The sequence below is a fragment of the Grampus griseus genome (assembly GCF_964374135.1).
Source record: "Grampus griseus genome assembly, chromosome: 14".
NCBI lineage: Eukaryota > Metazoa > Chordata > Mammalia > Artiodactyla > Delphinidae > Grampus > Grampus griseus.
In genome coordinates, this window is record NC_139008.1 from 20,284,462 (window position 1) to 20,308,456 (window position 23,995).

The 23,995-nt window shown below is 49.1% G+C and overlaps 1 protein-coding gene across 3 annotated transcripts; it reads left to right on the top strand.

Annotated features, from left to right (window-relative positions):
• Positions 1-349: 349 nt before the first annotated feature.
• On the top strand, positions 350-22,265 carry EARS2 (glutamyl-tRNA synthetase 2, mitochondrial). Of its 3 annotated transcripts, none has more exons than XR_014297713.1 (10): positions 350-489; positions 3,487-3,642; positions 6,852-7,041; positions 9,324-9,796; positions 10,922-11,030; positions 13,490-13,643; positions 13,758-13,888; positions 18,432-18,567; positions 19,014-19,241; positions 20,358-22,265. XR_014297713.1 is itself a non-coding variant. In XM_082670800.1 (10 exons), the coding sequence occupies exons 1-9, from the start codon at positions 351-353 to the stop codon at positions 19,095-19,097; spliced, it is 1,572 nt and encodes a 523-aa protein (XP_082526926.1). In that variant the 5' UTR covers position 350; the 3' UTR covers positions 19,098-19,104; positions 20,358-22,265. The 3 variants fall into 3 exon arrangements, 1 of the variants encoding a protein (XP_082526926.1); XM_082670800.1 differs by having other exon boundaries at positions 19,014-19,104; XR_014297714.1 differs by lacking the exons at positions 13,490-13,643; positions 13,758-13,888.
• Positions 22,266-23,995: the final 1,730 nt, after the last annotated feature.

Genomic DNA, 23,995 nt, shown 5'->3' on the forward strand with positions numbered 1-23,995 from the left:
GGTAACAGCCCCTAATCGCGCACAGCCTGGCCGGAAACAGGTGGAGGTTTCTATGGAGACCCACCTCCTCCGCTTCTCCGGCCCGGCCCCTGCCACGCTTTAGCTTTCAAGAACCCGGGGGGCGGGCCCGGGAAATCGCCCGCTCGCTGGACTCTGTCCCCTAGAGGCCGAGTGGGACCGCAGTCGTGCAAGGGGGCGTGGGCTTGTAGGCTAGGGGGAGTGGGCTTGTAGGCTAGGGGGCCTGCGCCTTTAAGGGGCGGGGTTGCGCCTGCTGTGGCGGAAGCGGATTTGCTGGGAGGAGTCCCCGGAAGTGATGCACGGAGAAGCCCACGTGTGCGGTTCCACTCCACATGGCTGTGCTCCTGAAGAGGTTGTTGCATCCCCGGAGGCCCCCGGAGGCCTTGGGCCGCCCCCTGGGACGGCGCGAGGCCAGCCTGGGCACTCATGCCGGGCCTGCGGTGCGAGTGCGGTTCGCCCCCAGCCCCACAGGTAACCTTGGCGGACGTGACGCTGCAGGCCTAGGCCCACCGTCTCTTGCCCGCCCCCCGAACGTTCCGAGCGAATCCCTTCCGGTGGAGTCAGACTGGGCGGGTAGTGCGGCCTCATTATACAGAGGCAGAAATAGGTTTACGAGAGGAAAATTTTCACGTTGCCAGGAATTTCGTGTTTATTGTACTGTACCATTTCTTTGGGCCCCTTTTTTTTTTGTGTATATAGTAAATGTGTATTGAGTACAAAATGTTTTAGGCGCTGGGGTACAGTGGACATGGAGAAAGTAGGGCCCCCGCTCCCAAGAAGCCTACACTGTAGTGGCTGCAACAAACACGTATAAAAATAACTAGTTTTAAACAGTCACCTGTGTCATGCGGAAGATGAAGCAGGGTAGGGGACTGGGGGTTGGGTAGGATGCTCAGGGATGCCTTGCTGAGGAGGTGTCATAAGGGCTGAGAACCAGATAACAAGAAGGGGCTAGGTATGTGAAACCTATAGAAGGAACCTTCTGGGCAGAGGAAATTGGAGGTACAAAGGCCCTGTGATTAGTATTGGAGCCTAGCAAACCAGAGAGTCAGGCAGGGCCCCACTGTATACCCTAGCGGCGATCTTGTCAGGGCCTCCGCACCAGTTCCCCAAATTCTTTTCTCATCAAGGCAACCTGCTTGCCCTCTTCACACCAAGCGTGCCTCTCATTCTGAACTCCAGGGTCACAGAGCTACCTTTGTGACAAGGTCTCAGCTACACAGAGTGACAGGGGTCTTTCTCAGCAGGCAGTATCGTGTAGAGCATGCTTCTCAAACCACCCCTGGTGAAAGGACTCGTTTCTGATTTCCAGTCAATTATGGACTAATACTTTTATAAAATCAATATAAAGAAATTAGTAGAAAAAGGAAACTCGTAAAAGCATACAAAATATGAGACTATTGAATTCAACAGATATAAAGTTATTCTGTCAAATTGCTGTCAACTTGGTTGGCAACTGCCAACAGTTTGCAGACAAGCTCTGGTTTGGGTGCCAAGGCCTGGAATTGTCTGGGCCCAAATTTCTGGCTTTGCCACTTCCTATTTGTGTGGCTTGAGAAAATTATTTAACTTCTCTGAACCTCTTGAGTTTTACCATCTGTCAAACAGGGCTGGTAATAGTACCTGCCTCATGGTTTGAGCTAATGCAACTGAGGCACGGGGTGAGGACTGGTACTCATGGAAAGCACTTAATAAGCAGAAGGTTCCATTGTGATGATTTTAATTCTCCTTTCCTTGCTGATCTGTGGGAAGAGCCCATGTTGGAAAGGCTGTTGACTACAGATAGAAGAATGTAGATCATTATAATAACTAAAATTAATAGGGTACTCTGGTCAACATTTATGCCTCACAGCAACCTTGCAAGGAAGGTTTCTATTTTTTGTTGTTAATCTCTCTAACAAATTAAGAAATCGATGCACACAGAAGTCAAGTAGAGTGTCCAAGGGGTAGCAGAATTTGAATCAAGGTCTATTTGATCTAAAAGGTCTTGCTTTCAACTACTGGACCCCTGTCCTCTATCTTGGGGACCTCTGGTTTTGGTGGTGGCCTTGTAACTAGCTGAAGGTCACATACATAATCAGTGTTGAGCTGGAGTCTACCTGACTCCAGAGAAGCATTTCCTATCCCGTGCTGCCTCCTGTACTTGGAGATGCAGACAAGCTCATTGTGGAGACAGGGCCGTAGCCTGGCTGTCATAGTTTATCTTATGACAGGGCCGAAAGCAAGCTCATCACACGAGATGAATTGTGCCGAGGCACAGCAGTAGAGGGCTGCCGTTCGCTCAGGCAAAGCAGCGCCGTCTGTCCTGCTGTGGTAGCTTTTATTAAAGCATTATCTATGTTTACATTTTAAGACTTGTTTTCTTAACATTTCAGAAATGCCAAAGCAGCAACATATGTTTCTATTGATTATATAGGCAATAACGGGCTTTCTTGAAAACATGCCGTGCTTCGTCCTTGAGCGCAAAAGCAGCACAAGTTTCCCACCATTATTTTGATTATACTGAAGTAGCACAAGGACATTTCCTCACGTTCCCACCATTCTGATTACACTGAAGTAGCACAAGGACATTTCCTCGCGTTCCCACCATTCTGATTATACTGAGGACATCTCATGGATCAGTGCCCAAAGCACTCAATGCTTCTTCGCAGGCCCCCGGTTTGCCGGGGGGGCTCAAAGCAATCAGGACTGTTTACAGTTCTGGCTTATTCGCCAGCCCCCAGTTTGCTGGGGCGGGGGGGCATGGGTCACGTCTCCTTTCCATGTCCTCAGTTATTCCGCTACACCTGGCCCAAAGAAGGAAGGGTAAGGGGGGAAATGACAGCCCTGGGAAAACTGTTCACTTTAACTTTTCAGTCAGGAATGATGAAAAAGTAAAATATTAAGTGTTTAAACTTGGGTGAAGAGAAATACAGTGGCATCGAATATTACTTTCGGTTAGTATCTAAAGCCAGCACTTAAAGTGTCAAGTAGACAAAATTTAAAATGTATGATGTGGATAGTCACGTACAGTGCATAGAGGGTATGGGCAAAATGTAATCTTACAGTACTTTTAATTAGTAGTTAATTTTTTTTTTTGTCCAAGGACTTCATTGAATTTGCATAAGTTAGATGCACGTGTGATGTGGCTTCACTGAATAACTGTCTGCTTCTCCTTTGGGTGAAACTTGGCCTTAAGACAAATGTCAAAGTAGAATGATGGGTGCAGTTGGGGAGATTTGGAGCCATTTTACCCAATGACATGCTCCAAAACTTCAGTGTTCTTCCACTTCCAGGATGAGGGTAAATGAGTCAACCAGCCCAGTCCTCTTCTGTGGCAACCTGCCTGCCTGGGTGCCTGACGGGGAGATGGGACAGGGTAGCGCCATTTCTTAGACTTTGATGTTCCCTGAGACCTTGTGTCACAAGCAGAACTTACTTGCCCCTTGTCTTCCCCATCTTGTCTGAGCTGTTCTCTTCTTCCGCCAGGCTTTTTGCACCTTGGTGGCCTCCGCACTGCCTTGTACAACTACGTCTTTGCCAAGAAGCACGGAGGGAACTTCATCCTGAGGCTGGAGGACACGGATCAGACCCGCCTTGTGCCTGGGGCAGCGGAGAATATAGAGGACATGCTGGAGTGGGCAGGTGAGGCTGGCCGGGAGAGGCCCCTTCTTCAAGGAAGGCGCAGGGAGCAGGAAAAGGAGCCTGAAGGTTTTCTCACATGGCCCAGGGTGGAGAATGCGGAGTCCCTGGAGGAATGAGTACATTTGTGCTGCCTGGGGTGGCGGGTTCCACCTGGAAAGACGCTGAAGTTCCTGGGGCAGGGCAGAATGAGAAGCTCCAAGGCTGTTTGGAGAGTCTTGTTTTTATCTCGGAATCTCACTTCCTCCTGGGAGCGGGCAGGAAACACAGGCCAAGTGGAAGATGGACCGGGAGTCTCCAGGGGTGTGGTAAGCCCGAGAAAGCGCCAGCCCAGTTGATGTGGGACTCCTGGCCCAGCTTGTCAAATCTTCTGATTTCCGGGAGGAGCCGGAACTCTGGGGTTTTTTTGTTTTTGATGACTACTTCCCATTGTTAAATCTGAGCTCAGATTTTTTTTTTTTTTAAACCACATTGTACGAGCCAAACAAAACACGTGCAGCTCCTTAAGTCAGTCTCTTTAAGGGAAGTTTAGCCCTGAGGCCAGCTCAGCTCAGGGAGGACGAGGAGGAGTGTATTTGTGTTCCCCAGGTCAGTAGCTGCCTTCCTGTCAGAACAGGTATGACTATTTAAGCTCGCCAAGGAAAAATGCCAAAAACACCAGTCTGTCTTGACATGTGTATTCTAGTCTCAGGTAAATCATTAACTAAATTTTGGGTTCCTGAAGGGCAAAAACTGATTTCATTTCTGTCCTCTACTGTAGAAGGTTATAGCAGAAACTCAGTTGAGATTAGTTGAATAAAAGAATTCATGCACCAAAGTCACTTACTGTGGTCCAGGTAGTGATAGTGTTCAAGCATGGAACCAAGACCCTGCACTCAGTAAGTAGGGGAAGACAGATAAATAACAGGTGAATTCATTCTTACTACAATATTAAGTGATGATAAGTGATGTGGAGGGAAAGGTAGCAGGCGAGGAAACCAGCAGGGAGCAGGTCTTGGAGATGGGGGGGGGACTTCCCCAGGGAGGGGACGGTAGAGCAGAGAGTTGCACAAAGTGAGGGGCCAGCCCTCTGGTTACCTAGGGGGAGAATGCTCAAAGCAGTGGGAATAGCAGATGCAAAGGCCCTGTGGAAGCTTAGTGCTGGATGTATTTGAGGAGCAGCAAGGAAGCCAGTGTGGCCCAAGCACGGTGAGGTAAACAGAGGACCTGGAGACGTGAGGACAGGGAGGTTGGCAGGAGCCCGTGATTGGCCACGTGGCGTGGAGCACCTGCTACACCGTGCTAGGCACGAGGGTACCGTGATGAGCAAGACTGCCTGATGTGTCCTGCCCCGAGGAGCCTCCAGCTCGGCGCAACGGTGTGAGCCTTCTGGTGAGGCAGAGGGCAGGGATCCGCCCCCCAGGTGGCTCAGTTCTGGAGCTTCTTGCTTTGGGCATCGGTATGTAATTTACATAGGATGAAACTTACCATCTCAAAGTGGTCTTTAGTATATTCACTGAGTTGTATATCCACCACCACTCTCTAATTCCAGAACATTTCCATCACCCCAAAACGAAACCCTGCACCAGGCACTCCCTATTCCTCCTTCCCTCCTGCCCCTGGCAGTCACTAACCTACTTTCTGTCTCTGTGGTTTGCCTATTTGGGACGTTTCATTTTATGTCTGGCTTACACTTAGCATAAGGTTCGTGTATGTCGTAGCATGAATTGGTTCTTCTTTCCCGTTTATGCCAAACAATATTCATTGTATGGAAATAACACTTTTTACTTATCCATTCGTCAGTGAGTGGGCATTTGGATTGTTTCTGCTTTTTGGTTATGATGAGTAAAACTGCCGTGAACATTTACATACTATTTTTTATGTGACTCTGTTTTCAGTTTTCCTAGTGGAGTCTCTCTTAAACCCTGGAGCATTCCAAATGCTGGACACGTTAAGGGTAGATCAGGAAGGAGCCCCAGATGCACCTAACCCCCCCCTTCTCTGACAAATGAAGAAATACCAATACCAACAGTACCAACGATGGTCACAGCCAGGACCTGCTGAGCACCGAGATGTGCCAGGCAAAGCGCCAAACCCTTCCCGTAGGCCGTCCCATTCCAGCCTCGTGATGACCCTCAGCAGAAAGTAAATGTTTGTTTCCTTCTTTTGTAAAGGAGGAAATGGAGGCTCTGGTAGGTGTCTTGCCTGGCCTCAGAGATGGCCAGTGCACTTGAACCCAGGCCCCTCAGCCTCCAGAGTCTGTGTGACGTCGGGTGTGCAGGGTTAGCCCTGTCCTCTTCCTAATTTGTTTGAAAGCCATTTCAGGGCAGAAACACCGTCATCCAGCTCTTCTGTGTCCACCCTACCTCTCCCGGAAGCGTTTATAAGTTAAATCTATCCTTTGTGACCTGAGGAAACCAGACCTGGGGTTGGCGGTTCGCTTATAATAGGTCACATTTAATCTAACAGCGTATGTTGCAGCTGTTCTACATGAAGCCATTGCACTAAGCACTGTGTAAGCACTGGTGCGTTTACATCTCGGTCACTCTGCACAGTAGACTCTCAGCTCCACTTTTCAGAGAAGGAAACCGAGGCTTAGAAAGGCTAAGGAATGCAAGAGGCAGTCCACCAAGTGGTTAAGAGTGCGGACTTGGGGCCAGCTAACCTGGCTTTGGTCCTTGGCCAGGTGACATAACACAGCCCCTCTACGCCCCCATGTCCTCCTTACTGAATGGGGGTAATAACGGCCCCTACTGGGTGGGGTGGTTTTGAGCTTTAACAGCGATCACAAAACATAAAAGCAGCCTGGAAGGTGCAAGGCACTATCCCTCGTGACAGCCAGTCAGGGGCAGGGCCAGGAGCCCAGCCAGGCTGAATGGGCTGTCCCTGAACCACGCTTCTTCTCCCAAGTCCCCTGTTCCAGCCCTGCTGGCTTCTCCCTCCCCAGGGCAAGGATGGAGGGAGAGGACGTGCCTGTAAGGGCCTGGGCCGTGGAACCAGTGCACCTCCATCCGACTCCTTATCCACCAGCCACATGATCTTGAGCGTTAACCTCTCTGTGTTTTAACTCTTCATCTGGAAAAGGGAAATCATAAGAGTAACAGCCTCATGGATTGTCAGGAGGGTTAGAAGCTTTGCTATATGTGTAAAGCGCTTATAACAGTGCCTGGGAACCAGTGTCTTATGCATCGTAGTTATTACCGTTTGGTGATTATTCTCTGCCTGTGTTGTAGGCATCCCCCCTGATGAGAGCCCCCGCCGGGGAGGTCCTGCAGGGCCCTACCTGCAGTCTCAGCGACTTGCACTCTACGCCCAGGCCACCGAAGCTCTGCTGAAGAGCGGCGCTGCATACCCGTGTTTCTGCTCACCCCAGCGGCTGGAGCTCCTGAAGAGGGAGGCCCTAAGGAACCATCAGACACCCCGGTGAGAGCCCCAGCCTGTCACGGGTGCCTCCCCAGGGGTGGATGTGTTCGTTAGCTCTTGCTGTGTAACAGATTATCCCCAACTGGCTTATCTCAGGGTTTCTGTGGGTCAGGTTTGGGCACAGCTTAGCTGGCTCCTTTGGCTCAGGGTTGCTCTCAAAGCTGCGTCAAGGTCTTGGCCAGGCTTGCAGTTACCTCGAGGCTGGACTCAAAGGATCTGCCTCCATGCCTCTCCGAGGCTGTTGCCTGGAGGCATCTGTTCCGAGCCACGTGGGCCTCTCCACAGGGCAGCTCACAGCTTGGCAGCTGGCTTTCCTCAGGGCAAGCCAGGGAGAAGGCAGGGGAGAGCGAGGAAGGTGGAAGCTACAGCTTCTGCATAACCTAATCAGGGAAGTGACATCTCACGGCTGTGTCGTGCTCTGTGCATCAGAAGGAAGTCACTAGGTCCAGCCCACGCTCAAGGGCGGGGAGGACATGGGAAAAGCACCATGAGGCAGGGATCATTCTCCTCTTCCCCGCTCAAATGGTAGCCCACAAGATGCGTGTCATGCAGTTTACAGATCCCACTTACTGTCTTGAGGATCGGTCTGTGCGAGTCCATAAATTTTCCTCTGCTTGCGTAGTATTCCGTCACAGGGCTGCGTCATCACTCACTTGATCAGTTCCTTTCTAATGAACATTTATGTCATCTCTAATCTTTTGTTACTAAAAAAGGGAACGGTGATGAATAATGTTGACGTACATCGTTTGGCACATGTGCAATGTGTTTGTTGGGTTACCTCCCTAGATTTGGAATTGCAGGTTAATTTATAGCTTTGATAGATGCTGTCTAGAGGCACTCTACTAGCTTGTACTCCCATCAGCATCATAACATTCAAGTTCCAGTTTCAATGAACTATTTGGACAAGGGCTTGGATGCTCATACAAGGTCGTGCCATCCGCTGCAGCATTGCCTTTTTAATCATAAACGGTCTACTTGCCCATTGACAGAAGATTATTTTTTAAAATTACAATCATGTCCTATCCTGGATCCATACAGCCATTTATTTATTTATTTTATACATTTATTGATTTTTGGCTGCATTGGGTCTTTTTTGCTGCGTGCGGGCTTTCTCTAGTTGTGGCGAGTGGGGGCTACTCTTCATTGCAGTGCGCGGGCTTCTCATTGCAGTGACTTCTCTTGTTGCGGAGCACGGGCTCTAGGCGCATGGGCTCCAGTAGTTGCAGCACACGGGCTCAGTAGTTGTGCCTCGCAGGCTCTAGAGCGCAGGCTCTAGATCACAGGCTCAGTAGTTGTGGCACACGGGCTTAGTCGCTCCGCAGCATGTGGGATCTTCCCAGACCGGGGCTCGAACCCGTGTCCCCTGCATTGGCAGGCAGATTCTTAACCACTGCGCCACCAGGGAAGTCCCATACAGCCATTTACGATTGAACATTTAGCTCAGTGTCAAGGATGGTACTTACAAGTGTTACATTTGTGTATCATTTAGGACACTTTTGGGAGCAAGTAACAAATACTCTGTTTAAAAGGGACAAACCAGAGCTTCTCAACTTCAATGTGCAGAAGAATCACCTGAGGGTCTAGTTAACGGGCAGCTTCTGATTCAGCAGGTCCAGGGTGGGTCCAGCAGGTCCTGAGATGCCGCATTTCTGACAAGCTCCCAGGTGAGGCTGACGCTGGAGGTCCACAGACCACACTTTGAGTAGCCAAAGCATAAACCACATAGACATTCATCTTCTCCTTCTGCAGAAGTCTGCAGGTGGGTGACTCCAGGATGAAGCCAGCAGCTTTGAGAAGGCGAGACTCTATTTTGGCCTGTTGCTGCCTCCCTTGCTGCCCCCCTCCCCCATCAGTTACAAGTGGCTGCAGCACCCTGTGGCTCGCCCGCTTCTCACTTAGAGAGAAAATCTTTCCCAGAACCTTCATCCTCCGCTACCCCACAAGCATACTTTTTTTTGAATCTCAGTGATGGGTCAATGCTTTAGGGGAATGAGATTGCATGCTAAGCAAAATCAGTCATGATTCACCCCCTTGGGTGACATTTGACGTTTCCTCATTAGCAAGGAAGAAGGGAAACAGGCTTGTGACTGCTGTGCTATGTTATCTCACTTAGTTCTCCCACGCAATAACCTTATTATCCCCATTCAAGACTGAGGAGACAGCTGTAAGAGGTAAATGACTTGCCCAAGGTCATACAGTTATCAGAGGCAAAGGTAGGGCTCACGCCCGTCACCACTACTCTTAGTAACTCTTAGTTACTGTGCTGCTCTGCTTCCCAACAGGTATGACAATCGGTGCCGGAGCCTGAGCGAGGCGCAGGTGGCCCAGAAGCTGGCCAAAGACCCCAAGCCTCCCATCCGCTTCCACCTGGAGAGGGAGGCGCCTGCCTTCCAGGACTTGGTGTACGGCTGGAATCGGCATGAGGTGGCCAGTGTGGAGGGGGACCCAGTCATCCTGAAGAGCGACGGCTTCCCCACCTACCACCTGGCCTGTGTGGTGGACGACCACCACATGGGCATCAGCCACGTGCTGCGGGGCTCCGAGTGGCTGGTCTCCACCTCCAAGCATCTGCTCCTCTACCAGGCCCTGGGCTGGCAACCCCCGCACTTTGCCCACCTGCCCCTGCTCCTCAACAGGGATGGCAGCAAACTGTCCAAGAGGCAAGGGGACATCTTCCTGGAGCATTTTGCTGCCGCCGGCTTCCTGCCAGATGCCTTGCTCGATATCATCACCAGCTGCGGCTCAGGGTTTGCAGGTACCCACTCCCCAAGAGGTACTGGTGGAACCATAGCACTGAAGAGCCAGGGCCTTGGGTCAGGCCGCCTGGCCTTCAGTCCCAGCTGTGCCGCCCACTGGCTGTGTGATCTTATACATGTTCCTTCTCTTATTTGACAAGTGTTTATTGAGCCAGACACCGTGTTACGTGCTTGGGGCTACAATGGTGAACAAGGTAGATGTAATCCCTGCCCTCAAGGATCTTATGATCTGTGAGCCTCGGTTGCCTCATCTGTAGAATGGGCTAAGTGTCTACCTCACAGGGTTAAGTTAGGGTTCACTGAGCTCCTGACTATGAGGCACCAGCACAGTATCTGCCACACAACAGCACAAAAATTACAGATCCTGTGATTATTGTAATTACATTATTAATAGAAGTACAAGTAGGTACTCTGACAGTATTACTAGTATTACTGTGACTCTAGTTTATTCCAAGCTGACCAAAGACTTAGGCCCACATCTTGATGATGCACAAAATAGGATGACCTTTTGGAGGGGGGACGATTTCTGAAAATGTGGCCATAGTCTGCTTCCTGCTTTTTCTGCTTGTATCTCATTTAAACCTTAAAATATCCTTGAGGGGTATTTATTATCCCCACTGTTTGTTAGAAGCTTGTGAGGCTCAGAGAGATTGAGTAACTTGCCGAAGTCACACAGCTAGTGAGGGCTGTGGCAGAGGCTCAAGCCTAACCAGGATGCCCACTGACTGCGTGAGATGGGCCACCGCTCGTGAGAAGCAGCTCGTGCCTCAGCTCTTCTCACTCTGGCTGCACTTTGGAATCCACCAGGAAGCTTATGAAATGCAGTCCTGCTCAGACCCCATCCAAAACCAGTCGGGTCAGATCCCTGGGGCGCAGCCAGGCAGTGAGCAGGCTGTTCTTGCAGCTCGTGTCTTTGAGGGCCGTGAGGGTTGATTTAGCCGGATTGTTTTCAAGCTTTTTGTTCTTTAGTGACAGAACCCTTTCTGCAAATGAAAGCTCACTCGGGCCCTTGGTATATAAAATACCTAGAAGTCGAATCTGTTTGGGCAGCCTCCCTTGTGATTGAAGGTGGAATGGCAGGGTGGGGGGTGGGTGCTGAGCAGCTGGGCCTGCCTCACTTGCAGAGAACCAGATGGGCAGGACCTTGCCAGAGCTGATCTCACAGTTTGACCTGACCCGGGTCACCTGCCACTCAGCCCTGCTGGACCTGGAGAAGCTCCCAGAATTCAACAGGTGAGCGGGGAATCTGGAGCACCCCCAGGAGAAAAGGGCTCACCGGCTGATGCTGGGTCCCCACGGTGGAAGGTCTAGTGGGCTCTGGAGTCACACACACTTGATTTTGACCATGGGCTCAGGTGTCTAGTGCCATGTGACCACTGGTAAGTCACCTAACCTCCTCAAGCCTCTTTTCTCTAAAATGTTTTCTCACCTTAGGCGATTGTTCAGTTAAATTAAGCCTCAAACTATTTTGCACATAGAAAGCGCTCAGTAAAATGGCAGGTACGGTTTTTGTAGTCACCATTATTCCTGCTCAGCCCCTCCCCTACCCAGCCAACACAGTAACAGTGCTGTGTCATGGCGTCTGTTTTACATTTCAAGTAGTTCTTCCCTGCGAAACCTCCAGCCACAGTTACAGTTCGGATCACTGTTGCCACATCTCAGGCTAAGGGCATTAAAGGGAAAGCCAGAGGACAGGTCCGTACTTAAGGGCCAGGGACTCTTTGATGTCTTCTCTTGAGCCTTGGTTTGGGGGCAGGCTCTTCTCGGTGCTTTATGGCATGAGCCCAGGGGATTCACATCGACTACGGGTGTGTCAAGGGTGTGTCAAGGACGTTACTTCATGTACTTCCCACATCAGACATAAGGTCAGTTGTATGATTTTGCCCTAGTGTGCGTACAAGGAGAGCAAGATGTCAGGAAGTTGAATAACCAGCCCAAGTTCAAGTTCACACAGTAATGATGGGCATCTTTTTTATTATTATTATTTTTATTTATTTATTTTTGGCTGCGTTGGGTCTTTGTTGCGGTGTGCAGGCTTCTCATTACGGTGGCTTCTTGTTGTGGAGCATGGGCTCTAGGTGCATGGGCTTCAGTAGTCGCGGCTCACGGGCTCTAGAGCACAGGCTCAGTAGTTGTGGCACACAGGCTTAGTTGCTCCACGGCATGTGGGATCTTCCCGGGATCGAACAGAGATCGACAGGGATTGAACTCCTGTCCCCTGCGTTGGCGGGCGGATTCTTAACCACTGTGAGTGGGCATCTCTTGAGTGGGGCATTCAGGAGCAAACAGCGTGCACATTGAATGCAGCCTGTTCTCTACCTTTCTTATCATGGAGAAAGCGATATCCCTGGGAGTAATGGAGTTGGAACGGGGGAGATACTTTGTGACCCATTCCAGTCCTCTGCAAAGCATGAAGGGGAGCCAGAGGGAGACGGCAGTGGGCTTTTGCTTGGGATAGATGCCCTCAGTTTTTGTGCAGCCGAAGCTGTTCTCTTTAGTTGTTTCTGTAATCAAGCCACTGCTATGATTATTTCAGTAACAGTTGTAAAGATAGTAGTTGTCATAGCAGTGCTAGTGGTGTGGTGGAGGTAGTGATGGTAACGAACATTTATCTAGCACTTGGCTACGTCCCAGGCCGTGGACTATCTCAAGCCTGATTTCTTTCTTCCCACTGTCTCATCTAACTACTAAGGAGGTCCTAGAAACAGTTTCAGTACAAATTTCATGTGATTTCTCTTCATTCGTTTTAGAAAGTGATGGTTTTGGGCCAGTGAGTGCTCCAGATTGCTTCCCAGACGGTCTCATCCTTCCACCCTGTGTTCAGACTCCCTGCCCGTCTCCAACTGCCGGGTGTGGCAGTAACGCAGGCCTGGTACTCAGTGCTTTACAGACAGCTCCTCATTTACTCTGCCCAGCGCCCTGTGAGGGAGGCCCCGTTGTTCCCACAGTAACAGACAAGCACCCTGAGCTCCGAACGGTTGTGTAACTTGCTGCAGACATCTGGCAAAGCTGGCTTCACCCACAGGCCTGTGCAGTCTCAGAGCCCATGAGATGATCAAGAGTCCCTTGCTGCCTGCCTTTCTTCTGCGGCAGGGACAGGGGCCCAAGCGCCTACAGAATGGCCCTCGGCCCCTCGCTGCTCGCTCTCTTGGGTCCCTCCAGTCGTGCTGGGGACAGGGTGAGGGCAGCCCAGAGACAGGACTGACAGGGCCTGGTTTGAGGCTTGGAGTCTTAGAGGCTTTGTTGCTTCTGAAGGAGGGAACAAGGCGGTTAGAAGAATTCTGAAAAGGGAAAGATTTGACCTGACAGGAAAACTTGAGCTTTTTAACTGTGAGCCGTGAATTCAGAGAACTGTGCCGTCTGGACATGGCTTTGAATCCTAGAAATCCATATTCTCGACCTCTGCCCTTTTGCTCCAGAGCCCCATGCTTTGAACTCTGCGAGGAGGCAGGCACCGCCAGGTTCTGCTTTGTAAACTCAGGTGCCTGTTGAGGCCAGGCAGGTAGCTCAGAGGAGGGTGGCAGGCCATGTGAGAGGCCCTGGGGAGCAGAGGGACGGGCAGACCTTCGGCACCCTCCTCTCTGCTCCAGCCGGAAGGTGTCATTCTTCAAACCCCACCCACTCCACTGGGGAAGAGAGTTGTCTGGGCTGGAGATGCCCGTGGCAGGACGGTCCCTTGGCTTCCCCGGCAGGCTGCACCTCCGCCGGCTGGTGAGCGATGAGACCCAGAGACACCAGCTGGTGGGGAAGCTACAGGCTCTCGTGGAGGAGGCATTCGGGAGCCAGCTGCAAGACAGGAATGTGCTGGACGCAGCCTACGTGGAGAGGATCATCCTGCTGAGACAGGTGTGGTGTCGGGAGCTCGGGGGGGACCCAGGGCGCGGGTGGCGCCCCACTCCTCCCCCTCCCGCTGCGTCAGAGCCCCATCCCAGGACGTTCAGTGACCGCCTCTTCCCCCAGGGTCACATTTGCCACCTGCAGGATTTGGTCTCCGCAGCGCACTCCTACCTGTGGACTCGCCCTGCTGTGAGTCGAGCACAGCTGGGCGCCATCTCGGAGAAGGTGGACATCATTGCCAAGCGTGTGCTGGGGTGAGTGTCCGCAGGCTGAGTTCAGGGTTCTGCACCTCTCTTCCCTCTCTCCCCACCAGGGCCCCCTTCACTCCAGGGCTCGGCTGTCAGGCCTGCAGTACAGCCCCAGAGCTAGCGAGAGGTTCTCCGTGAGACGATCACTCACGGCTCTCTTGGCGGAAGGGCTGACCCTGAGGAGCCCAGGCTCTCCCAGGAAGAGGCGGTGGTCTGGCGCTGGGATCGAACCCACCTGGGTTCCGTTCCCGCCCCACCCCTCGCTGGCCCAGTTAGTTCACTTGCCCAGGGGGCTTCGATTTGTCCAAGTGACTGCACGTCCTTGAGCTTCCATTTCCTCATCTATAGGGTGGAGATGATACGAGGTCTTATTTTAACAGTAGCAGAACTCTCCAGATTACGAGGGCACAAAGTGCAACCAAAACGGGCTTAAGCAAGGGGGGGAATGATTGGTGTACGTAATTGCAGAGGCTAGGAGAAGAGCCAACTTGAGGTCCAGCTTAAAGCTGGGGCCAAAAATACGGCACCAAGACCTAATTTCTCCCTCTGCCCCTTTGACTTTCTCCCCCACTCCTCCACGCCCGCTACTCCTTCTGCAGGGGTTCTGTATCGGGTAGATGGAGCGTCGGATGCTCTACCAGACAAGACAAGCGCCTTTCTCCCTTACCTGCATCCAGAGCAGGCAGTTTGGGCTGAAGAGCTTTCTCCACATCTCCAGGGTCCTGTCATCCCTGGGTTTTGCTCTTGTCCCCATGGTCCATGGTGGCTCACAATTCAGCCAGAGGAAGAATGAGGGAAGGGAGAGGGGGACGGGATACTCCTCCCCCTTAGGGACTTGACTTAAAAGTGACACACTCGTTTACACCTGCATCCCGCTGGCCCGAACGCCTGTCTTACGGCCACTCCAAGCTACAAGGGAGTCTAGAAAATGTAGTTTTTACCTTGGGGACCAGGTGCCCAGCTGAAAATTGTGTCAGTACACATGAGAGGGAGAAAGGATACCAGGGGCAGAAGCAGCCTCTCTCACAGTCTCCACTGTGGTGGTTAAGACAGCAAAACCTTAGCCTCCGGCTCCAGCTGTGTCCTAAGAGTCACTCTGATGGGGCCTGATTGGCCTGGTTTTTCTGTCTCCGAACTAGTCACTGAGGCCTGGAGAATGTGATGTGCTGACTGGCTTAGGTTAGGTCATACGTGGGACCCTGAGTGGACCCCCCCCCCGCCCCCGACCCAGCCAAAGCACATGGGCTGAGGATGGAGCCGGGTAGTTCCACAGGGAGAGTTAGGGCCTGTGGAGAGAGTTATAAAGATTAAATTAGATAATAATAGCAAACACTCGTGTGGGTTTGCTTACACATGTGCCTACAGCATGCTGTGTTATATATCATATACGTTAGATGTGTACACGGATACGTGTGCATGCTATGTGTGTGTGTACACTTGAATTCAGAGCAACTTAATAAAGGAACTCCTGTTAGCCCCATTTTAGCAGGTGAGGAAATCAAGGCACAAAGAGGTTAAGTAACTTGTCTAAAATAATACAGCTAGTAAATTGAAGGAGCAGGGATTGAGACGCAAGCCGGCTGGGGCGAGAGACCGTATGTCCAGTCATATTCTCTGTTGCTTATCTTTGGTGTAAAGTACTTGGACAGCCCCTGATAGCAAGCAGCCATCACAAGTCTTCCCTCCTACTCAGCCCCCAGCAGAAAGGCAGTCCCAAACAGCAGCTTCCTTTGTGAAACGTCTGTGGATTCAAGGAAATGTGTATACAGCTCCATTCTTCCAATTTTTTGAATTTAAAACTTAATTGTTATTAATACATTCAAACCTCTTGAACCTCTAGGTTTAAAACCTAGAAATTATTTTGAAAGGCATATATCAGGAGTCCCATTTTTAATCCTTGTCCCCTGTCTGCCCTGTTCCAGAACCCTCTCTGGATGTTACTACTATTCATAACTATATCTAAATAACCCTTAGTTTTCAGCTTTTTTACACAAAAGGTACAATACAGGGAATTCTCTGGTGGTCCAGTGGTTAGGACTCAGTGCTTTCACTGCCGAGGGCCTGGGTTCAGTCCCTGATGGGCAACTAAGATCCTGCAAGCCGAGCAGTGCGGCCAAAAAAATACGATACAATAACACTGTTGTCTTTGGGTGGGATTTTTGTGTTATTTTTATTTTTTTAGTGAAGTATAGTTGATTTATAATATGTTAGTTTCAAATGTACAACACAGTGATTCAGTATTTTTATAGATTATACTTCATTTAAAGTTTACAAAATAATGGCTGTATTTCCCTAAGTGTCTATATGTGTTTCTTTGCTTGTTTGTCTGTCTGTTTTTCCCTTAACAGTTTATCTTTAGATCTGTCCAGGGCTTAGAAGAGCATCCTCGTTCTTCTCCCAGCTACAGCTATTCCCTTTTTATACCACTTTACTGTGATTTATATAATTCCTATCCTATTGGTGGACATTTGGGTTGCTTCCAAATTTTGCAGTTACAGACAATCACAGTGAGTAACCTTGAATAGACATCATTAAGCACCCTTACAAGTAAATCTCCAGGATAAATTCCCAAGAGGTATTATTAGTAATAATACTCCCTTAATTTAGGACATTCCACACGAGGCTGTTAGTTCTAGTTCACTGGGCTAGTGTCTTACCTCCCCACCCCTGCCATGGGATTAGATTTTAGAGACCCTCGGGGGCTCCCACTGAAGGCAAGAAAGCTGACGCCCAAATATTTAGAAGCTGCCGGATCTCTGGAAGTCCCTCTGTGCCCACACCAAGGCCTGGACCAGCTCTAACATGCCCTGGCTGCCAGTGTTGGCTGCCTGGGGCCTGTTACTCTCACCAGCTCCTTGGCAGCCTGCTTCCCCACAGTGACATTGAGGAGTGTGTTTGGTTTTTTCCCACATTACATTTTTGGGTTTTTTTGAAGTATAGTTGGTTTACAATGTGTTAATTTCTGCTATATAGCAAAGTGATTCAGTTATACACATTCCTTTCCATAGTCTTTTCCATTATCGTTTATCACAGGATATTGACTATAGTTTCCTGTGCTCTGTGGTAGGACCTTGTTGTTTATCCATTTTATACATAATGGTTTGCATCTGCTAGTCCTAAACTCCCAATCCTTCCCTCCCCCCACCCCGCCCACCCTTGGCAACCACAGGTCTGTTCTCTATGTCTGTGAGTCTGTTTCTGGTTTGTAGATATGTTCATTTGTGTCATATTTTAGATTCCACATATAAGTGATATCATGGTATTTGTCTCTTTCTGAGACTTACTTCACTTCGTATGATAATCTCTAGGTCCATCCATGTTGCTGCAAACCACATTACATTTCATATTTTCAATATTTCCTCTTCTCCATTTCATAAATAGCAATCATGTGGTCCGGTTTTAAGATGCAATACAGATGATTATGTTTCTCAAATTGAAACTGAATTGCTCAAGTACTGGAGTGAGTAAGGAAATCTGCACTAAAAGGCTTTTTGTTTCAATTCCTCATGAACCCAGTCCCTGAGCCGGTAGCCCTCCACCCTGAGCTGATGTGGGGAATGGAGTGTCTGGGCCCTTTTGGGAGCAGGTGGTGTCAGAGGTGGCGTCGAGGATCGTCTGCACTAGTGAAGATCTCCAGCCTCGGTCCCTCTTCCGTGTGGAATGACTCCCCCTGCCCTGCTCCTGTCTCTTGCTCTAACTCAGAATCAGGGCTGGGACGAAGTTTTTGCAAGTCGTGCTCTGACTAATTGGGGACTTTCTCTTGAGCTCAAACGTGCTTTGGGGAGAGGGTCTCAGCTGGACTGCCAGGAAAGGGGGGAATGGTTGCTGGCCTGTTTTAGTTCCTTAAGTGTTTCATTTGTGGGCAAAGAATGGTTGTAGCAAGTTGGCGGCAGGGACATTACTGGAGCTGGGGTCTCCCGATTTCCTTCTTTCAGCTCTTCTCCGCTACATCCCCCAGAAGTCTTGAAGCTGTGTTTCAGATCATTTCCCAGAGGGCTTCATTCTTCCATCCTATGTGTAACCCAATCCTAAGTGTCTTTTCAGATCCTCTTGCAATGTCTCTGAGCTCTTGGATGTAATAAATATTAGCTAATATTTAACTTTTTATTGAAATATAAGAGCTCATCCTTTCAAGTACTTACCATCTGTTCAGGCAATGTACTTAGTGCTTTACAAGTTTTAACTTAGCCCCACCATAGCCCTGTGAGGTGCAGACACTTATTATTCCCACTTTACAGGTGAGAAAACTGAGGCATGAAGATTACATGGCACAGGTAGTAATCAGTAAATCCTCTATGGTTTCCTCTTAGTTTCCTTATTTTATGCCCACTTGCTTGGATTCTCTGTGTTTGTAGTCTCTTGGTGGTTGTTTCTTCCGCAACTAGGATGGGGATGGGGGTAGTAGATATCCCCCACCCACAAGGCAGGCTTGAACATTGGTTGTGCTGTTAATGTATATTGTAGCTGATGGATGAATCTTCTGAAGTCCTCCCTTCCACCCACTTGCCACTGGCCCATGCTGGCCCCTTATAGACTGGCCCTCTTCTAGGCTTTTAGAAGGACCCGGTATGAGTTTAACTCAGGACATGCTGAACGGAGAACTGAAGAAGCTGTCAGAAGGTCTGGAAGGCACCAAACACAGTAACGTGATGAAGCTCCTCCGAGTGGCCCTCAGTGGACAGCTGGTGAGGCGGGTGGCTGGACTGTGCCCTGGAGCCCTCATTTATCCACTCAGCTAACATTCACCGGCAGCACTAAGCTCAGTTTGGGGGCTGCAAAGATGAATGAAACATGACCACCCCCCTCATTCAGTCATTCAACAGACAATACTTACTGAGTACCTACCATGTGTAAGCACCATACTAGGTACAGTGGATACGGTAGTGAGTGAAACACATGTGCTCCCTGCCGTCATGGAGCCGGCGGTTGACTGGGGCTATTGGACCTACCAACCCAGCAAGAGCAGGCTTCTGGGACCCATCCTTAGAAATCAAAGCCCGTAAAATGCAGACTCTGCTCCTTGGGATGCAGGCAGCAGTGCTGGGGTTGGCCTAGGGGTAACTTCTGCAGACCAAGTTGGGTGTTCATTCCTCAGGCATCTTAAGGCCATGTTTTCTCTTTTTGTTCTTAGCAAGGACCTCCTGTAGCTGAGATGATGTTGTCCTTGGGACCAAAGGAAGTGCGGGAACGAATACAGAAGGTGCTTTCCAGCTAGAGAGAAGGTGTGCAGGACAGCAGAGGTGGCCACAGGAACTGTTCTTGTGGGACCTGCCCTCAGAGGGGAGGAGCAGGAGGCCTGGGGCCCATCGGAAGCTTGTGGAAGGAACCAAGAATGGACACACAACCTCTGGGTGCACAGGTGCATTTATGGCTCCACGCCAGGCCCATCCTTATCAGTTGGCCAGGGTCACCGAGCCCCCCTCACCTACCTGACGCTGGAAAGGAAGGCCTCACTTATGGTTCTGACACCACAGTACACAGCAGAGGTTAGGAGCTGGCTCACTGAGCAGTCGCAGCTCATGTTTTAGTCTGCTCGGGCTGCTATGAAAAAATAGCACAGAATGGTGGCTTAAATAACAGAAAATGATTTTCTCACAGTTGTGGAGGCCAGCAGTCCAAGATCAGGGTGTTGGCAGGTTTCGTTTCTCCTGAGGCCTCGCTCCTTGGTTTGCAGACGGCTGCCTTTTTGCTCTTTCCTCACAAGGCCTTCCCTCTGTGTGTGCCCTCGGTACCTCTGTTTGTCCAAAGGCCCTCTTAAGAGGACACCAGTGAGATTGGGTTAAGGCCCACCCTCACGGCCCAGTTTGAACTTAATCACTTCTTTAAAGGCCCTGTCTGCAAATTTTGTCACATTCTCAGGTACAGAGAGGTTAGGGCTTCACATGTGAGTTTTGAGGGGAACACAACTCAGCCCATGCATAACAGCTTGGCAGCAGCCTGGATCCCTGGGTCCCAGTTCTCGGGCCCAGTTTGACTTTGTTTTTTAATTTATTTATTTTTGGCTGTGTTGGGTCTTGGTTGCTGCGCACAGGCTTTCTCTAGTTGCGGTGAGCGGGGGCCCACTCTTCGTTGTGGTGCGTGAGCTTCTCATGGCGGTGGCTTCTCTTGTTGTGGAGCACGGGCTCTAGGCACACGGGCTTCAGTAGTTGTGGCACGTGGACTCAGTAGTTGTGGCATGCGGGCTTAGTTCCATGGCATGTGGGATCTTCCCGGACCAGGGCTGGAACCCGTGTCCCCTGCATTGGCAGGTGGATTCTCAACAACCGTGCCACCAGGGAAGCCCCCAGTTTGAGTCTGGAGCAATGACTGACAAGCTGGGCTGAAGTGGCTTGTTAGACTTTCTTTGGGGCTTATAAGGGAAGAACCCACAAATCTGCCCAGGGGGAACACTTAACGTTTTATACTACTCTTTGTCCTTGGGCTTGGGGCAGCCTGTATCTCCCTTCCCTAAAGTTTGTCTCTTCCTCTTTTCCAGTTCTCCCCCGGTCCTTGGACTGGAGACCTCTACCCTGCCTGCTCTGCATCTTTTTCTTCATATTTGCCTCCTTCTTCCACCCATCATTTGTAAATCACTGTCTGTGGGTTTCTGAAATGAGATGTTCTTCTTGGGGTGAATAGGAATAGCTGAAGTGGAAGGAGGATGGTGGCCGGCTACAAAGACCCCTACACAGCTACTGGGCTTCCCCTTTGTAGCCCCCAGTCATCGCTGCCTCCTGGCATTCACACTGAATAGGGCTGACTTCTGTGTGGTGTATCATGGCTTCCATGTTGTTCTCTTGGATCCCTTACTCTGTGGGAAGCCAGCTTCCACACTGTGAAGACAGTCAGAGAGACAAGGATCGGAGGCCTTTGGACAACAGCCGTATGAATGGACCATCTTGGGAGTCAGTCTTCCAGCCCCAGTCAAGCCTTCAGATGACTGCAATGCTGGCTGACATTTGACTGCAGCGTTCTTTTTTTTTTTTTTTTTTAATTGGAGTGTAGTTGCTTTACAATGTTGTGTTTGTTTCTGCTGTACAGCAAAGTGAATCAGCCACACGTATACATATATTCCCCTCTTCCTTGGATTTCCTTCCCATTTAGGTCACCACAGAGCATTGAGTATAGAGTTCCCTGTACTATACAGTAGGTTTTCGTTAGTTATCTGGTTTATACATAGTAGTGTGTATGTGTCAATCCCAATCTCCCAATCCATCTCACCCCCTCATCCCCCTTAGTATCTATACGTTTGTTCTCTATGTCTCTGTTTCTGCTTTGCAAATAAGTTCATCTGTACCATTTTTCTAGATTCCACATACGTGTTAATATACGATATTTGTTTTTCTCTTTCTGACTTACTTCACTCTGTATGAAAGTCTCTAGGAACATCCTCGTCTCTGCAAATGGCACAATTTCGTTCCGTTTTATGGCTGAGTAACATTCCATTGTATATATGTACCACATCTTCTTTAGCCATTCCTCTGTTGATGGACATTTAGGTTGGTTCCATGTCCTGGCTATTGTAAATAGTGCTGACTGCAGCCTTCTTGAAAGATCCTGAGCCAGAACCACTAAGCAAAGTTGCTCCTGAATTTCAGACATACAGTTATGAGATAATAAATATTTATTGTTTAAAGCCACTTAGCTCTGGGATAATTTGTTACCCAGTAAGAAATTGCTAATACACTGTCCTTTTCCAGGGGAATAGGGAAAGGGGATTAAAGAATTTGCTGAGTTTCACAGAGACCTAATCCTTGCTTGAAAAGTACATCAGATAAAGTTCTTTGATGGCAAGCAATGGAAACCAGCTCTGCCTAACTTAGGTTTCTTGGAGACTTTAAGTTTATGGGAGTTTAAATTTGTGAGAAAGTCATAGACTCTATGGGAAAGCCAAAGAACCAGGTCTTGGAAAAGACAGGAACCAGGGAAGCTCTGAGCATGTAGGCAGCAGGAGCTCATGGCCAGTCTTGTCTGTGTTCTTCAGTGGGAACACATGAACTCTTAACTATTTTTTGTTATGGTTTCTCTGTATTTTTTCCCCTTCAGTTTTGGATGATTCAGCTAAAGATTCAGATTCTAAGAAGAGAGTGGTTGGGAGGTCATGTTACCATTCCTCAGCCAGGAATATATCCAATGGAGGAAAAGTTCCCAAGGAGAAGTAGGGTGGTTTTTCCAGAAGAAGGGGCAATGGCAGAAACAACAGGTGTTCCGCCAAAGGGGACACAGAATAATAATGCTTGCAATTTAGTTTGCGTTCACGTGAGCCTCAACCACTTCTGGGTTTCAAATTATGCTGGTAGGGGACTTCCCTGGTGGTTCAGTGGCTGAGACTCCATGCTCCCAACGCAGGGGGCCTGGGTTCGACCCCAGGTTGGGGAACTAGATACTGCATGCATGCCGCAACTGGGAGTCTGCATGCTGCAACTAAGACCCGGTACAACCAAAATAAGTAAATAAATATTAAAAAAAAATTATGCTGGTAAACAGTTTAGTTCATCATCTCTTTAAATCTTCCCAACCCCATGAGACAGGCATTATTATTATGGTTGTTGTTTCTATGTTTTAGATAGGGAGACTGAGGCTCAGAAAAGTTGATCAACTCTTCTGAGGTTTTAGTATGAGGCTTACGACAACCCAGAGTCCAACCTCAACTCTTGTCACTCTGAGTGACATCAGAGGCTTCGATTCTAAGACATCAAATATGCTTACAAGAAACTCTAGATCTTGGTTAGGGAATCTGACTGTTTTAACAAAATGAGTGATCAAATTGCTGAGTCGATAAAGTTGTGGCCACTTCCTCGGTTGGAGTGAGTTGTCTGAGAAGCAGCATGTATCCTCTGCTCTGGGGTTTTGCTCAGGATCAGAAGGAATGTGTAAAAGGACTTCACAGTTTAAATAACCTCAAGTCCGTCCCCCAGTGTTTTTTCAGAGTATAGTGAAGTGAAGGCCATAGAGGCCAACTGTCTAGACTCAAAAACTGGTTCTGCCACTTAGTGTGTGACTTCTGTAGCTCAGTTTCCTCATTTGTTAAAATGGGGATAACAGTTGTATCTGTCTCAGCAAATTGTAAGAATCAAAATAGATGACATATGTAAAGTTCTTAAAACAGTGCCTGGCACTCAACAAATGTTATCAATTACAGTCATCCTCATCACCAGTATTTTCATCCTTAGAGATGCTGATCTTGGTTGCAACACATAGAAACACACTCAGACTAACTTAAACCATGAAAGTAATTTACTGGAAGATTTAGGACCCACAGATCCCAAGGGCAGGACTTCCAGCTGGACTTTACAAGAGACTGGAATCTGTACCCAAAAACCTATTAGGACCCAACACACTCACCTTTATCCCTCTGAAACTGCAGTTTCTAACCTTCGTCTCTGTCTGGGTGTCTGCTACTCTCATCTTTCTTCTGCAGGCTGGCTTTCTCTTATCTCTGCAGCTGTTGAACAACTGCCCCAGCCCTAAAGCTGAATCATCTCCCCTCTGCTACACTGCCAATTCAATAACTAGTATTCCATGTCCAAAATCCCAGGAGAGAATCTGATTGGCCTAGCTTGGGTCAGCTGTCTACCCCTGGTCCAATCAACTGTGGCCAGTGGGACAGAGTCATGTAAGCAATCATGGCTGCAGGAGACCACTCTAGTGATGGAGAGGGCCGTTCCTCCCCCTGAGTGTATTCTCTTTCCATGGAGTTTAGAGTATACCTTTGCCAGAAAATTACTATTTTTCTGTAGGCAACTTTGGAATCTCATTCATATTGCCTTTATCCTAGCTTATTTTTTTCCTCATAATGCTTATTACTATATGAAATTATATAGTGTATTTGTACATGTTTATTGTCTGTCTTACTCTAAAGATAAGATTGAGACAGGCAATAAGTTTTTCTTATTCTTGGTCGTAACCATAGCACCTGACACATTGTCTGACACAGTAGGGAGTCAGGTAAGCTCTCATGATGAAAAAAATGTTTGAGGCCTTCATCAGTCAGATCAGTTTCTTCAGAAGTGGCAATTATCAGCTGATCTAACTCTGCCAGATTCCAACAGTTTCCCAGTTTCACTTTCATTGACTCTGGGGAATCACATCTCTTTTGCAAGATTTGCAGTTGTAGTTAGCTATCTGATGTAC

What these genes read in the sequence shown, in the direction of transcription:
- EARS2 (XM_082670800.1), top strand. Translation starts at nt 351, where the DNA reads ATGGCTGTGCTCCTGAAGAGGTTGTTGCATCCCCGGAGGCCCCCGGAG. An exon ending in AGGAACCATCAGACACCCCG is followed by an intron (nt 7,042 to 9,323) that starts GTGAGAGCCCCA and finishes GCTTCCCAACAG; the next exon opens with GTATGACAATCGGTGCCGGA. An exon ending in ATTGCCAAGCGTGTGCTGGG is followed by an intron (nt 13,889 to 18,431) that starts GTGAGTGTCCGC and finishes GCCCTCTTCTAG; the next exon opens with GCTTTTAGAAGGACCCGGTA.